This window comes from Ailuropoda melanoleuca, chromosome 9, assembly GCF_002007445.2.
Source record: "Ailuropoda melanoleuca isolate Jingjing chromosome 9, ASM200744v2, whole genome shotgun sequence".
Taxonomy (NCBI): domain Eukaryota; kingdom Metazoa; phylum Chordata; class Mammalia; order Carnivora; family Ursidae; genus Ailuropoda; species Ailuropoda melanoleuca.
The window spans coordinates 3075129-3090536 of NC_048226.1; the positions used below are offsets into that span (position 1 = coordinate 3075129).

The following is a 15408-nucleotide window of genomic DNA, read 5'->3' on the forward strand; positions in this document are numbered from 1 at the left end:
AAACTTTACATCGGAATCCGGGGATGTACTGTATGGTGATTAACATAATATAATAAAAAAAAATAAAAACCAGTAATTAAAAAAAAATCATTACATCCACAATGGGAAACCGTGATTTCCTTGCGCCCAACAGGACCTCTGGTGAGCACTCATCATCTCAGAAAAGAATCCAGGACTCAGACGGGCCCCCTCATGCCCACTTGCCCCCTCTCCCCACAGACTTTCACCTTCTACACATTTCTCCGAGTCATCTGCTGTCCTCCATCTCCAGCTTCCTTATCACTCAAGGCCAAGCCCTCACCTGGACGAAGCAACAGATTCTTAAGGGAGCCTCCCTTACGTCTGTTCTTATCCCTTCCAAACCCTTTTCTACAATACAGCTGGACTCACCTTTTGGAAATAAACAAAAGTTTGATCATGTAACTCCCACTTTGATTCTCTGAATGGCTTCCCCTTGAGGCTGGGGTAAGGAACCAAGTCAGCTTTGCCCGTAAGGCATTAATTAGGCTCTGCCTCCCTCTCTAGCATCAGCTCACCATCTTCTGAGTACTCCAGCCACACCTGCCTTCTTCATTCCTGGGATGGACCATGCACCTGCCACCTAAGGACTTTGTACCTGCCCTTCTTTCTGCGGGGAATTCTCTCTGTGCCACCCCTCCAGTCCCACTTTTGCTTAATTAATTCCTCATCTTTCAGACTTAAGTTCAAGTGTAACCGTTTTTAGGGAAGCTTCCTCTTACTTCCCTAATTAGGTCAAGTTCCTCCTATTATATACCTTCATAGCACCATGAATCTCTTTGGCTATAACCAGCTGTGATTTACATATATGTGTCTGATTACGTGATCAACACATTTCCCCCACTGGATGTGAACTCCAAAGGTAGGAACTACCAGGTCACTATCACCCAGCCCAGTGCCTACCACAAAGAAACATGCAATAAATATTTGTAGAATGTTGTTTTTGAACGAAACAACAGAGAGATTCCTGTTTCTGTCAGGACCAAGGCAAGGTTGGCATCACCCACATTACTTATTATTGTTTTTATGATTCTAGATGATGCAATGAGATATAAAACTTACAAAAGTTTGAAAGGGAAAAAAGGAAACTACCGTTAATCACAGATGATTATTTTACTTAGAGAATTCATTAGAATGGACTTGAAAATGAGTAGATTCTTTAAGGGGTTCAGCAATTTAATTAGATTTTTTAAAAGAGAAAAAATATGGCAGCATTATCAGAAGAACGCCTTATTATTAGTCTATGATAAAATAATCATCCCACTAACACTTGTCATAGACCACGCGCCAGCCACTGTGATTAAGCACTTCTCCAACAGCATCTTGTTAAATCAGCACATTCAATCCTTTCATTAACCCTCATGAAGTAGGTATGGCCCTTAGTTTACAAAAATGAGCCTCTACAAACTTATGTAAGTGGCCCAAAGAGAGTGGCAGAGCTAGGGTTCAAAGTGGGGTCAGGCTTCAAAGTCCATGCATCTGCTATTAGCTTGTGCTGCTAGAAAATACCAAGATAAAAAGGAAAGGTCATAAGTGCAACAAATAACATAAAATACAAAGAAATATTCTGGTGAGGAAGGTTTAGGATGCAGTAAATTACAAAACCTTAGCAGAGGGTCTTGGAAAGGATGTCTGTGTGCATGGGCTCGCACACGCACGTGCACACGCAAGGCTGCATGCATACATACGTGCCCCCTAGAAGCTGGAAATGCAATACGTCTGCATTCTTCAAGCTTCCGGGAATTAAAAAAGAATTCTCTGTTGCCACTCCAGTATGAAAGCAGATTTAGGAAAGGTTCTCAAGTATCAGCAATTACGACAAATACATTTATTTTGATTTCCTGTATGATGTGAAGTTAAGTTAGAAGATACAGGTACACAGATTATCAGGATGTGGCCAAAAGTTTATCTTTTCAGAAATCTGTAATTTGCATATATTATTTTTCTACCAGAAACAGGCATGTTGGGGAAATAGCTAGATGCCTGGGGAAATTCTATTTTCCTGTGGTATTCAGTTACAGCAGAGCAGGGTGAGGGTTAAAAACCGACACTCGTAACCACATGCAAGTGGACTCGTAGAGGCTGAGCCTCAACTCAGAAACAACATTAAAATGGATCACAGAGAGGCAAGTATCACCGCGTGTAAATAGTATCATCAAGACAAGAAAGGCGAATAACCAAAAGCTATGGTTCCACTGAGTCAAGGATGGTGTCCTATTGTTATATCCCGATACTGAGCCCAGAACCCGGAACCACCGAGTCCAGCCCAGAGCAGGCATGCAGTTCCCTGCCTTCATAGAGGATTTTGGTTTCAAGCATTAGGCCTTCAGCATTATAGAATTTAGTGATCTATTTAAAAGGAAAATTTAAGCTTGACCCCACAAAGGTAAACACATCACTTTTTGCCACGTTAAAAAGCTCATTGTATTGTACTTATCATTCAACGAACCCTCTCTAAAGGGTGAGAATTATTTTCTGTTTTGGGCTACATGATGGCCTCTGAGCCTCAGTTTCCCTAACTGTAACATTTGGGTTAGTGGCTATCCAAGGTTCATTTAAATGATATTATTCTAGAATTAAACAATATAATACACCTTCCCAAGGCTAAATTGTTGTTTAACTGAGTATTGAAAGATTTCCAAGTTGATCTCTGTTAAAATTTGTAAAATGGGTTCCAGATTCACAAGAGGATTCAGAAAATAAATGGGCACGTTCACATCAACCATCTGAACACTAAACTGCACTTCTGACATGCTCAAGGCAGTTTCCCTTCTCACAGCACGCCCAAAGGGCCACAAGGCCAACAAGGATAAACTCGATGAGCCAAGTTTCACAAAAGTTGGACGTGCTGAATGGATTCCAAGCCCATTCTACTACTCCGAGGTATATACCCAAGAGCAATGAAAATATATGTCCACATAAAAATGTGTACCAGAATGATCATAGCAGTATTATTCACAACACCCAACACACAAATAATCCAAATTTCCAACTGATGAATGGATAGAGAAAGTATGGTATATCCATACAATGGAATAGTATGAGTCATAAAAAGGAATGAGGTACTGATTAATGCTACACCATGGATGAACTTCAACTGGAAACATTACACTAAGTGAAAGATGACAGTCACAAAGGACCACCTATTATGCGATTCCATTTATATGAAATGTCCAGAATAGACAGAAAGTAGATTAGTGGCTGCCAGGAGCTGCCACTGGCAGGGAAAATGGGGGTTTGATGAAACATGGGGAATGACTGCTTAAGGGTACAGGATTCTTTGGGGGGTAAAGTATTCTAATATTGATTGTGACGATGGTTGTACAACTTTCTGAATATACTAAAATCCACCAAATTGAATAGTTCAAATGCATAAATTTATGGTAGGTGAATTACATCTCAATAAAGCTATTACCAAAAAAAAACTGGAAATGGAAAAAGAAAGTCATTCCCATGGGTTCAGCCATGGTACACAACACAATAGCAGATTCTAACATTTTGGCATCAAGCTTCAAAGATAAGGTCTAATAGACTCTGCCACCTGAATCAGAATTAACCTGGTCATCTTTCCTTGGGCAACTCCAACTGGTCTGTTAGTTCCAAGGACCCAACATGTCACGCTTTCCCAAATCGAGCAGGACCTTTCCAGTCAGGGAAAGAACTAAAATCAAGGATGACAGAGTACTACACAAAACAGTAATTCTACCAAAGTCAGCATTCAAAAGCTTGAGGGGCGCCTGGGTGGCTTAGTTGGTTAAGTGTCTGACTCTTGATTTCGGCTCAGGCCGTGATCTCAGGGTCGTGGGATCGAGATCCGCATCGGGCTCCGAGCTCAGTTCAGAGTCTGTTTGAGATTATCTCCCTCTGCCCCTCCCTGTGCTCGCTCTCTCTCTCTTTCTGTCTCTCACTCTCTCTAAAATAAATAAAAAATCTTTTTTTAAAAAAAATCTTGAGATTAACAGATTTGAGGGCATGCGTGCAATAGTAGGATTTGTTTCTGCTCTCATAATAAAAGACAAAGCTCATAATAAAAGACAGGCTCCTGGTGAAACTGCAGGAATGTGGTAGCTCAGAAGTGGTATAGAGAGATAATGTTTCACAGTAATGTAGTAGAAAGTTCCAGACATCTATAATCACAGTTGAATAGGGGACCAATCTCGCATCACAGCAACTAGCTCTAGAGGGATTCTCCAGACTCATCAAGAAAGTACCCGTTCCTATTATCGCCAAGAGCACGTCAAAAGGGGAAGGAAGGGAAAAATAAAATAAGATGAAATCAGAGATGGAGTCAAACCCTAAGAGACTCTTAACTCTAGGGAACAAACTGAAGGTTGCTGGAGGGGAAGGGGTGGGAGGATGGGGTAACTGGGTGATGGACATTAAGGAGGGCACTTGAAGTAATAAGCACTGGGTGTTATATGCAAATGATCAAATGCTAAAGTCTACCTCTGAAACTAATAATATAATGTATGTTAATTAATTGAATTTTGATAAAAAACCATTAAGGTTTCCAAGCTCCAACAAGGGTGGTGTCCAGGGTCCTGAACTCAGAGGGAGCAGGAGTTCAGTTCTGGGCAGCAGGAGCACAGGTGCGGCTGAGATTACGTGCCCTGGCAGCAAATTAGGGTCCAGGTGAATAAGAAAATCTGAATTCCTAGCTAGTTGGGTAGGCTTCTAAAAACCAGGGAGAAGCAAGTAAGAGAGCAGAGAGAATGCGGGGGCAGATGAGAGTTCTTAAATTCTATGTGCATCGTCCATATGAAAGGCAGCAGTAGCTTAGCTGAAGCCTGGGGGTGAAACATACACCCCTCCACCTGGGTCTACGGCAGGCCGGCAATGTCGGAGAACAGGTGTCTGTCAGGAGAGGTGGGTTTAGAGGCTGAATTAGGACAGGACAAAGACAGATACCATCAGGTCTCGGAGACTGGATGGGAAGGACTGGGAATTTACTTAAGAGCCTGGGGGACAAAGGGTGAGGGGCTCAGGCACAATGACGGGACCATGAGCTCCAAGACCTGATGAGGAATTTCAAGTAATGGGCTCAGGACCACCAGGAGGAGTGGAGCATGCACTTGACCCAACTGCCTTCCAAGGCAGCAGCTGCGTGGGCTCTTCCCACCGTTGGCTGGGACTGAAGTCGGCACACATCCAGCGACCAAGCTTTGCCACGTTCACCGGAGTCCACGTCCCCATGCGTCAGGAGTCCTGCATTCCTGATCAGATGGGCCCCCTTCATATCAGCAGAAGATCTAACTTCCCAATTATTTCTATTTCCATCCAAAAAAGAGAGCCCCAGAGAATAACTATCTGGACTCCTGCTCTCTACTCAGTCACCCCCTTTTGGATCCGGGACGCTTAATCATCCTGGGGTCTTCTATACTATTGAGGCCCCCGAGCATATCAGCACTCCCTGATCCTAACAAGTCCACAGGCTACACACATGACTCCACATGTGCACATGTAAACCGCAGTCATCAGTATGTTCCGCACTGCTCTCTGGCCCAGTGTGTGGGTATGAGCCTAACTACACTCTGAGGATGACTCCTGACAGACTGTGTGAAGATAGGACAACCCCAGGCCATCTCACTTTGCAACACTGATTCATGGGCAAGACTGCCTCAACCTATAGTTCCTATTTATTCCATATTAATCAGTGGCCTCTTTCCCCATCTCGCTTATGCAGACGCTAAGGCCAAAGGAACGTACCATTTTTTTGATCACGATATAATCCCACTACCCTTTATCTTCCTAGAATAATCATGATGGAAAATAAAGAAACGGCTAGTTTGCAGTTATTCAAATGATTTCACCTCGTTCAGACTTTTCTAACTTGCATATCTGACTTGAATGATTTCGTGATTTCTCTAATGGTTAGCAACACAAGACGAGACCGTCCCCGGAGCGAGAAGCAAGTACCTCCCAAGCACGTCGCCGTGCACGGGGTGAACCCCGCATACTCCCAGTGGTAAGTCATCCTGTTGTCCTCCTGGAGAGAGGTGTCCAGCTCGCTGGAGGCAGGGCCCTCATCACATGGCTTGAGGAGGCAAGGCCGCTCGGTGGGCAGCTGGGGGCCTTCACACTCTTCCTGAGGCAGCTCAGTCTCCGTCTGCGTGAACGTGAGGAGCACGCGACACTTCACCTCTCGGACCTGGACTCCCGGCCCGCATGTGGTGCTGCAGGCTGACCAGGGCTCTGGAATGAACCTACGGAAAACCGGGAAGGGGGGGAAGAACGTGCAAACATTACATCTGGGCCACAGAGGAGTGACAAGCATTCTCTGCAGCGAAAAAGTAACTTCATTCAGAGGGAATCCAGAACATTTGAAATGCCATACTTCTGATGCTCACATGTCATTAACCAATTTTCAGATCTTATTAACAACAGAATTTTCCCTAGAGATATATTGAATGTTTGCATCCATTTTGTAACTCAAGTTCTGTGCTATGACCTTTGCATAATATCATTAAAATTAGGGGGCGCCTGGGTAGCTCAGTTGGGTAAGTGTCCGACTCTTGATTTTGGCTCAGGTTGTGATCTCAGGATTGTGAGATCAAGTCCCGTGTCTGGCTCCACACTTTGCTTGGTCTGCTTCTCTTCCTTTTCCTCTCCCTTTGCCCCTCCCCACACTCTATCTCCCTTTTTTTCTCTCTCTCTCAAATAAATACATTTTTAAAAATATATATCATTCGTTTTTTTAATTTGGTAATAAAGAAGCCATTCCGCAGTGATAATTTCTAATCTGATTTCTTTTATAATATGGAGATTTTTCACCAATATGGATTCATCTAATCTTTATCAGGTTTATCCTTTAACTGGCAGGGTTTTATTAAACCCTCAATATTTAGGAGCTAAGCTACAGGACAACAAATGTTTTCAGCAGAGTAGATGAAGCTTTCATATTTTTTTCTATTTACATAAATACACTGAATTTCCTCTTCTTGAAAGTATCTTGGGTATTCCACAATCTAGCTGAATGAAGTATTTATTTCTGATCCCGAACTACTACCCACTGAATCAGAGGTTGTCCACCTACGGCCTACAGGTCAAGTTCAGCCCACCTGTTTCCCCACAGCCTACTAGCTAAGAATGATTCTGACAGTTTTAAATGGATGGGGGAGGGGGAAGAAGGATAATCTTTTTGTGAATGGCATAAATTCTGCCTGCTTTTGAGCTACATGGTAGAGCCGGGTATCTGCAACAGAAACTGGCCGGCAAAGCCTAAAATATTTACTGTCTGGGCTTTTGCAGAAGATGTTTGCTGATTCCTACACTGAATTTAAAAGCATAGATTCAGGAGAGACATAGATATTTAAGATATCCTGAAGCAACTCTTACATCATGAGACACCAATGCTGGACAAAGAAGAGCTCAGTAATAGAGTAAGTCTGGGGACCGTGGGTGCAGTCACGTTAAAAGGGTTAATTTACTCCAAAACTCTCCCAAAGACTGATATATGAACACATACCATAATGCTACGAAGGGAATATGGTGTGCATCATTTCCTATGTTTAAGGGAATACAGAGCTCTATGCACAGGATAATGTACTAAGTCACTTCAGAAAATGATTGAGATGTAGTTCCCAGGCTTAATGTTCAAAATCTCAGAAAGATAGGGTAATGAGGGTCTCTCTGAGTCCTCCAACTGTCTCTCCCTGGACAAGACGTCATCACAGTTGTCCACAACGGCACATTCCAATCAGCAGAATGAAACACCATTGCTATGCATGAGCCCAGGAAAGGACGACCAGTAAACCCTCCAGATTTTTTTTTTTGTGCGTACTGAAAACTGTTAGTGGAAAACTCCCTCCCCTAACCTTCCTAGACCAGGGGAGGGCCTGCCTGACTGCCCAGGATGGAGTTACTGGAATAATATTTGCACAATGCTCTTTTCTTTCCTTGCTGTTTTCCCCAGTAGAACTGGAAAGAAAAAGCCTGGTTAAATGTAAAATAAGGAAGGGGCCACTGAGTGGCTCAGTCATTTAAGCATCTGACTCTTGATTTCAGCTCAGGTCATGATCTCAGGGTCACGGGATCAAGCCCCGAGCTGGGCTCTACAGTGGGCATGGAGCCTGCTTAAGATACTCCTTCTCCCTCTGCCCCCTCCTAAAATAAATAAATAAATCTTTCTAAAAAATTTAAGACAAGGAATCCATACAATGTATTAATATAAGGTCAGTTAAAAGAAGGAGGTGGGTACGGGGCACCCGGATGGCTTAGTCGGTTGAGCATCCGACTCTTGGTCTCAGATCAGGTCACAATCTCAGGGTTGTGAGATCAAGCCCCGCATCGGGCTCCACACCCAGTAGGGAGTCTGCTTGAGAGTCTCTCTCTCCCTCTGCCCCTACCCCTGCTCATGCTCTCTCTAAAATAAACTTTTTTTAAAAAAGGGTGTGGGTCTATATTAATTGAGCAGGAATAGCCTCCATTTAGAGACAGTTAAATGAAGTGAGTATGGGGTAATTCACGTACTATGATCTTTTGTCGAAATACACACAGAAAGTCACACATACGCATATGTAGTGTATATATTATATAAATGCATATCTATTTATAACACATATGTTTACGTGCGCTGACTCCTGTATAATCTCTCTTTCTGGAAGCGACGGCACGTGTCAGGGTCCAGAGTGTGAAGAGGAGGCTTTCCCTTCTTCTTCGTAGCTTGAAGAGGCTTGAATTTTCTCACCGTGAGCATACTGTACATTTACAGTCACTATTTTTTCCCCTCCTCTCTCCTTAGTAATAAAAACTTAAAATTGGGGATTTTGCTTTAATGGGAAATAGGTTTTTTTTCACTCAGACTGGGCTCCTGGGACTCCTACAATCCAGAACCCTGACAGAATACAGGGCAGGTGAGGGGGCTCACCTCCTTTCCCAACAGGGCAAATGATGGTTGCGTCCAGTGTTTTCCTAAGGCATCCAGGATGTTTCAAGTTGGTTTTCAGAGGTCCTTTTAAGAGTCCTCTTAAAAATCAGATCCAAGAGCTGTCCAGATTAGCCATGAATGATTTCAGAGGAGGAAAAAAAAAAAAGCTATGGCAACTCCAACTTTATGCATAAACTAGCATGATTTTCTTCCATGGATTTTTAAAAATTTTTCATTTATTATTATTTATTTATTCATTTATTTTTTTCTTAAAGATTTATTTATTTGACACACACAGAGAGAGACAGAACAGAAGCAAGGGGAGGGGCAGGGGGAGAAGCAGGCTCCCCGCTGAGCAGGGACCTGATGTGGGACTCGATCCCAGGACCCTGAGATCATGACCTGAGCCAAACGCAGATGCTTCACTGACTGAGCCACCCAAGGGATCCTATTATCATTTATTTAAACAAAAGATATTACAGTGTTCATGCAGTTCTGAGTCTTGTTTTGTTTTTTCCTCAAAGAAAAAAAAATTCTTTAAGGATGCAAAAAAGGAACAGAGTCGCATGAAAACATCTGAAATGCCATGTCTGCACAAAACGCAACCAGAGAAATGGAGTGCGTTCCCTACGTCTGCACCTTGCAGAAGAACTTAGAATAGCACCTCACTACCGTAACAGTTTAGACACAAGATAATAAAATAACAGAATAAAATGGGAAACTACGGAGCTGAAGAAATAAACTGTGAAGCCTGAGGACATGATTCCAAATCTCATCAGGAATTCAGAACCTGGAAAACGCAGAAGAATCAGGGCTGATGATCAGAATGATGACACAGGCAGGATGTGGCAGTGCTGAGAGCAAGAGAAGCTTCTGGAGCAATCGGAGGGGTGGAGGGGAAGGGCAGGCTGCAGAGGGAACTGTCTGGGATGACAGAAGTGTTCTGTATCATGTCCGAGGCTATGCTATAGGGCTGTTTCCACCTCTTAAACCTCATCCTTTAAATAGACACAGTTTACTGTATGTAAATCATACCTCTCCAAAATTGGACTTTTTAATTTTTATTTATTATTTTATTTTTTCAAAGATTTATTTATTTGAGAAGAGAGAGAGCACAAGTGCAGGGAGGGGCAGGAGGCGAGGGACAGAATCTCAAGCAGACTCTGCACTGAGCATGGAGCCGGACGCGGGACTCGATTTCACAGCCCTGAGATCATGACCTGAGCCAAAATCAAGAGTTGGACACTTAACTGACTGAACCATCCAGGTGTCCCCAAAATGGACTTTTTAAAATGGCAGCTTTTAGAGACAAAATGAGAGAGAACCTAAATAATTCAATATNAGAGGATGAAGCAGGCTCATAGTGGAGGAGCCTGATGTGGGGCTCGATCCCACAACGCCGGGATCACGCCCTGAGCCGAAGGCAGATGCTTAACCGCTGTGCCACCCAGGTGCCCCCCAAAATGGACTTTTTAAAATGGCAGCTTTTAGAGACAAAATGAGAGAGAACCTAAATAATTCAATAATGAACATACCTGGATTCTTCAAGTAGAGGTTCCAACACATGGCAAACAGAAAAAGTGTTCAGATACAAAATATGTAAAAAAAAAAAATTTAAAGTGCCTAAAATACAGCTTGGAAAGGCACACTGTCTTCCAGGAAAAAAGTGACAAAAAATGATGAACATAAAAACCTAGAGTTTCAGGCAGAATAACAGCCACCCCACAGACACTCATACCCTCGTCCCCAGAATTTATGAATATGTTACACTGCATGACAAAAGGAATTCTGCAGATGTGGTTAAGGTTATGGACCTCAAGATAAGGAGACTGTCCCAGCGGATAATTCAATCACACGAGGCCTTAAACACAGAGAAACCTCTCTGGCTGGAGTCAGAGAGATGCAGGAAAAGAGCAAGAGAGAGTCAGAAAAATGAAGGGCACTCAACCTGCAGTTGCTGGCTCAGAGACGGAAGGGGTCAGGAGCCAAGGAATGCAGGCAGCCTCTGGAAGTTGCTAGCAACTCCCAGAGCCAGCAAGGAAGTGAAGATTTCAATTCTACGACTGCATCGAACTGAATTCTGCCAATGACCTGAATAAGCCTGGAAGAACATGCTACCCCAGGACCCCCCCCCCAAAGAGGCGCTCAGGCTGACAGACACCTTGATTCTGGCTTGGCAGGACCCAGCGCAGGGGAACCGGCAGAATCTGATGGGCTCCTCACCTACAGAACTGAGCTGGCAAATGTGTATTAAACCACTCAGCTTGCGCTGAATGGTCACAGCAGCCAAAGCAATTTAAGAGCTTTGAATTTTCTAACCTGCCTGAAATTTTTTTTGAAAATCAGGAACTCCGAAATAGGTTGGTAATAAAGCAAGCTATGTCACCCTGCTCATTTTAAAGATGGAGACATCAACAGAAATGGGATGTTTAGGGACATGTGGGAGGCTCAGTAGGTGAAGTGTCTGCCTTTGGTTCAGGTCATGATCCCAGCATCCTGAGATCAAGCCCCACATCGGGCTCTCTGCTCAGCAGGGGAATCTTCTTCTCCCTCTCTCTCTGCCTCTCCCCCTGCTCGTGCTCACGGTCTCTCTCTCTCTCTTTTATATATCTTTTATATATTATAAATAAAATCTTTAAAAAAAAGAAATGTAAAAAGTATAAGGAATAACGAAATGGGGTAAGAAAAGGTAAAAGACCAGTATAAATTTTAGGAAAGAAGAGATGAATTTATTCTTTGATGATGCCTTGCTTGATAACTATAGGAAACAGCGAAGTCAATTGAGATTTTGGGGGAAAAAAATCAGAGTTCAATAAAATAGTCCCTATCTATCTACCTATCCTAATTTACCAGGTTTCCCAGAATTCAGCCAACACGTGCTGCTAGTGTCGGCTGCCAGGCGTTATGCTAAGAACTTTACATGTATTATTTGAACATAATTTTCATAACAACCTTTTGAACAAGTACCATTTTTTCCTGACTTTACAGATAAAAAAAAAACTGAACCTTAAAACATGTAAGAAAATAAAACTATAGAATAAAAACTCTATAAGAAAGCGCAGGCCACTTGATTAAAACCGCAAAATACCGAGAGGGTTCCAACCCCAGAGAACAGAATAACCGAGAGAACAGCACATGTCTCCCAATGAGAAGACTCCAAACTGTAAAGTTGTCGCCCCCCCGCCCCCCCCCCCGCTTAATTATTTTAGCAAATGAATGTGGTTCTGATGCAATTTGGGGGGAGAGGCTAGAAACAGACAAAACAACTTTCAAGTTTTACAGGAGGTTAGGTGAGGACAGTGAGGAGCGTGTTTAAGGGAATAACAGTTACATGGTACTTGCACAGCCTGAGAGAGAAAAGGACTAAAAAGTGACAGTAATTCCAATACTATGGGACTGGCCATGGGGTACCCCATTTACACAGTGAAGGCACTTTGAAATCAGAAACCAAAACAAATTATTCACTAGATGGTGCTGGGCAATTCATTAATTAGTGGGAGACACACCACATATCACATTCCCCGTGGATCAAAGTTACAAGGAAACCATGAAAACATGAAAGTAAAGTTGACCTTTGAACAGCTTGGGGTTTAGGGGCACGGACCCCCGCGCAGCCCCTGCCCACAGTCAAAAATCCACGTGTAACTTCTGACTCCCAAGCTCGAAACCGACAGCCTCCTGCTGCCTTACCCATAACGTACACAGTCAATCGCAGCTATTTTGTATGTTGTATGTACTACATACTGTCTTCTTACAATCAAGTAAGCTGGAGGGAGAAGTGTTATTGAGAAAACCATTAGGAAGAGAGTACATTTACAGTGTCACACTGCAAAAATCCACAGGTAAGAGGACCCACTGCACTTCAAACCCGTGTTGTTCAAAAGTCAAATGTAGTAGAAAACGGCATTTTAAAAAAAAAAATCATTTCCCCATGTTGATGCAGACGTGGGAAAGAGGGCGGGCTCCAGGACTCCCGTGGACAGGCAAATTCATACTAACTTTCTGGAATGAAATTTGACTGTAGAAATTCAATGCTTCTGATGGGCCCATCTTAAGTCTCAGAAATTCCACCCCAGCAGATATGTCCTATCTAGACAATCAGAGATGTGCAATTTCAGATTGGCTGCAGATTGCTTTTTTTTTTTTAATCATAGTGAATGATCAGCACAAGCTGCAGACAGCCAGAAAGATCTTTCTAAAACGTAATCGTGATGACATCACTTGTTAAAACCCTCCCACTGCCTCCACATGAAGTCCAAGCTCCTTAGTGCACCATGAAGACCTCCAAGACCTGCTTCTGTTTCCAGATGCATCCTAGCTGCCTCGCTCTCTAGCCTCCAGGCCCCTCTTCACACTCAGTACATGTCAACCACCAGGTATGGCCCCCCCATAGACCAATTGGCCGGCATGCAATCCCAAATACTTGACACTCTGCTCGTCTGACACCTGCCTACATCTCAGGACCTGAGTTCATGCACCATGTCTCCCCGGAAGCTATCCCTGACCCCTAAACCTCACAGTAGGGTAATATAACCACTAAATTCTCTGTCCACCTTATTAGACCAACCTGAGCTTGAATTCAGGTCATCTAACATTAAACTGGAGCTCTTCCCAGAATCAAATGCCAGAGAACCACTGTCCACCACGTAACAGCTCTGAAATGCTGGTCACTGCCTTAACCTTTCTGTACCTTGGTGTCTTCACCCCTAAAGTGAGGGTAATGGTAACACCTTCTCATGGGGTGTTGGAATCGCATTGTTGGAATTAAACGAGTCAATCCACATAGACCCCTGATACAAATGAAATCCTCAATATTAGCTGTCAGTACCATGGTGAGAAAAACAGATGTCTGAAAGAAGACATAACTCAGTTTTAGCAAATACGGCTTCCCCAAGTGGAGAAGCCAAAACAGCAGGAAGAAAACATCCAAAGTGCTCTAAATCCTGTCTCCTTGGTTTTCACACATGAAAAATGGGAGAAGGGGCAACCCAGCTGCAGAAGCGTCTTGAATCCCAAAGAAACCAGGACGTCTCCAGGGAAGACCTTTTAAAACAGCGATGAACCGTATCAACCATCAACACATTCCACAGCTGGGAGCTAAGAAAGGTCAAAATTGCAGTTCTCTTGGCTTAGCTTTATAAGCTATAATTTTTATTTTCCTAATAAAAAAAAAAAAGCTTTTGAACATCCACTCCTGTGTAAATCCAGAGCACAGGCCATGGTAAACCACAGAGACAGAAATATGTATCTTCTCCAGGCAGGTTTGGCAGGCTTTCCTCGGGGGATCTGAAATATAGCTACGTTCACCTTCTCCTTCATTGTCAACAAGCAAGCATCCCCAAACCACAAAAGACAGTGGTTATAGAAGGATGAACTGGAACCTGAGGTATGTTGCGGTTTTGTTTGGAAATCGAGGGAATGAATAGAGTCAGAAGTGGTGGGAGGAAACTATAAACTTCACACTAGACAGCCAGGAACAGGCCGGAATCTGCCAGCAGCGTGAATTATAAAGGAAAATTGCATAGAGACCACAGAGGGAGAGAGGGAGAGAGGAAGCAGGGAGGAGGCAGCCGCACAGGCCGGGAACAGGTGCTGGGGGCTCAGTCTTCCATGCTGGAGAGAAAGGGGTGGTGTCTTTCAGGAGGAAAGGGCATAGCAGCTTTGCTCAGGGAGTAAGGGGAGGAGGAAACCAGTGGCAAAGGCAGGTGGGCTGATAGAGAAAGCAGGTTTGGAATGAGTACAGGGCCTGAACCCATTGTAGCTTACATGCTATTGCCCCTTCCAATTCAATACAATGAACAGGATTTTTAGACTGTGAAAGGGACCCTACAGATGACCCGGTCCAGTGGTTCCCAAACTTGGATGCACCTTCCCAAGTCACCTGGGATACTTGCTAAAAATGCTGGTGACAAATTCTTAGAGATGGAAAGCGCAAGAGAGGTGCCGGGGGCTGGGGGGAGCCCTGGGGAGCTAGTGCTTCATGGGGACAGAGTCTCTGCTGGGGAAGATGAAGCAGCTCTGGGGGGGGGCGGGGGCAACCAGGTCAGTGTACTTAATGCCACGAACTTGTACCCTTAAAAATGGTTAAAACGGTCATTCTTGAAATTGAAGCACAACTGACATACAAAAGTCTATCAGTTTCAGGGGTGTGCCAGAGTGAGTAGACGTGACGAAACGATCCCCACGATAGGTATGTCGTCACCATCTGTCACCATGCAAAGTGATGAAATATTGACGGTATTCCCTATGCTGCTCTTTTCAGCCCCGTGATTTATTTATTTTATAAAGGGAAGTCTGCACCTCCTTATCCCCTCCACCTATCCTGTTATGGATATTTTACCACACACAATAAATAAATAAATAAAAGGTATCTGGCAGAGCCCAGAAAAATGCTAGTGTCTAAGTGCTCCCCTCCCCCCACCCAGTGTCTGCTCTGTGGGGCCCAGAGATCTGCATTTCAGGAGTCGCCACGGGTGATTCTGATGGAAGTAATTTGAGGACCAGACTTTAAAATGGTATTGTGG

At 43.7% G+C, this 15408-nt stretch overlaps 1 protein-coding gene across 1 annotated transcript in view; it reads right to left on the reverse strand.

Annotated features, from left to right (window-relative positions):
- ADAMTSL3 (ADAMTS like 3) overlaps positions 1 to 15408 on the reverse strand; it is a 236922-nt gene that overhangs the window by 61183 nt on the left and 160331 nt on the right. Inside the window, exon 17 of the mRNA XM_034668882.1 lies at positions 5935 to 6221. Coding sequence (XP_034524773.1) covers positions 5935 to 6221 — 287 coding nt within the window. The remainder of the gene's footprint in view (positions 1 to 5934; positions 6222 to 15408) is intronic.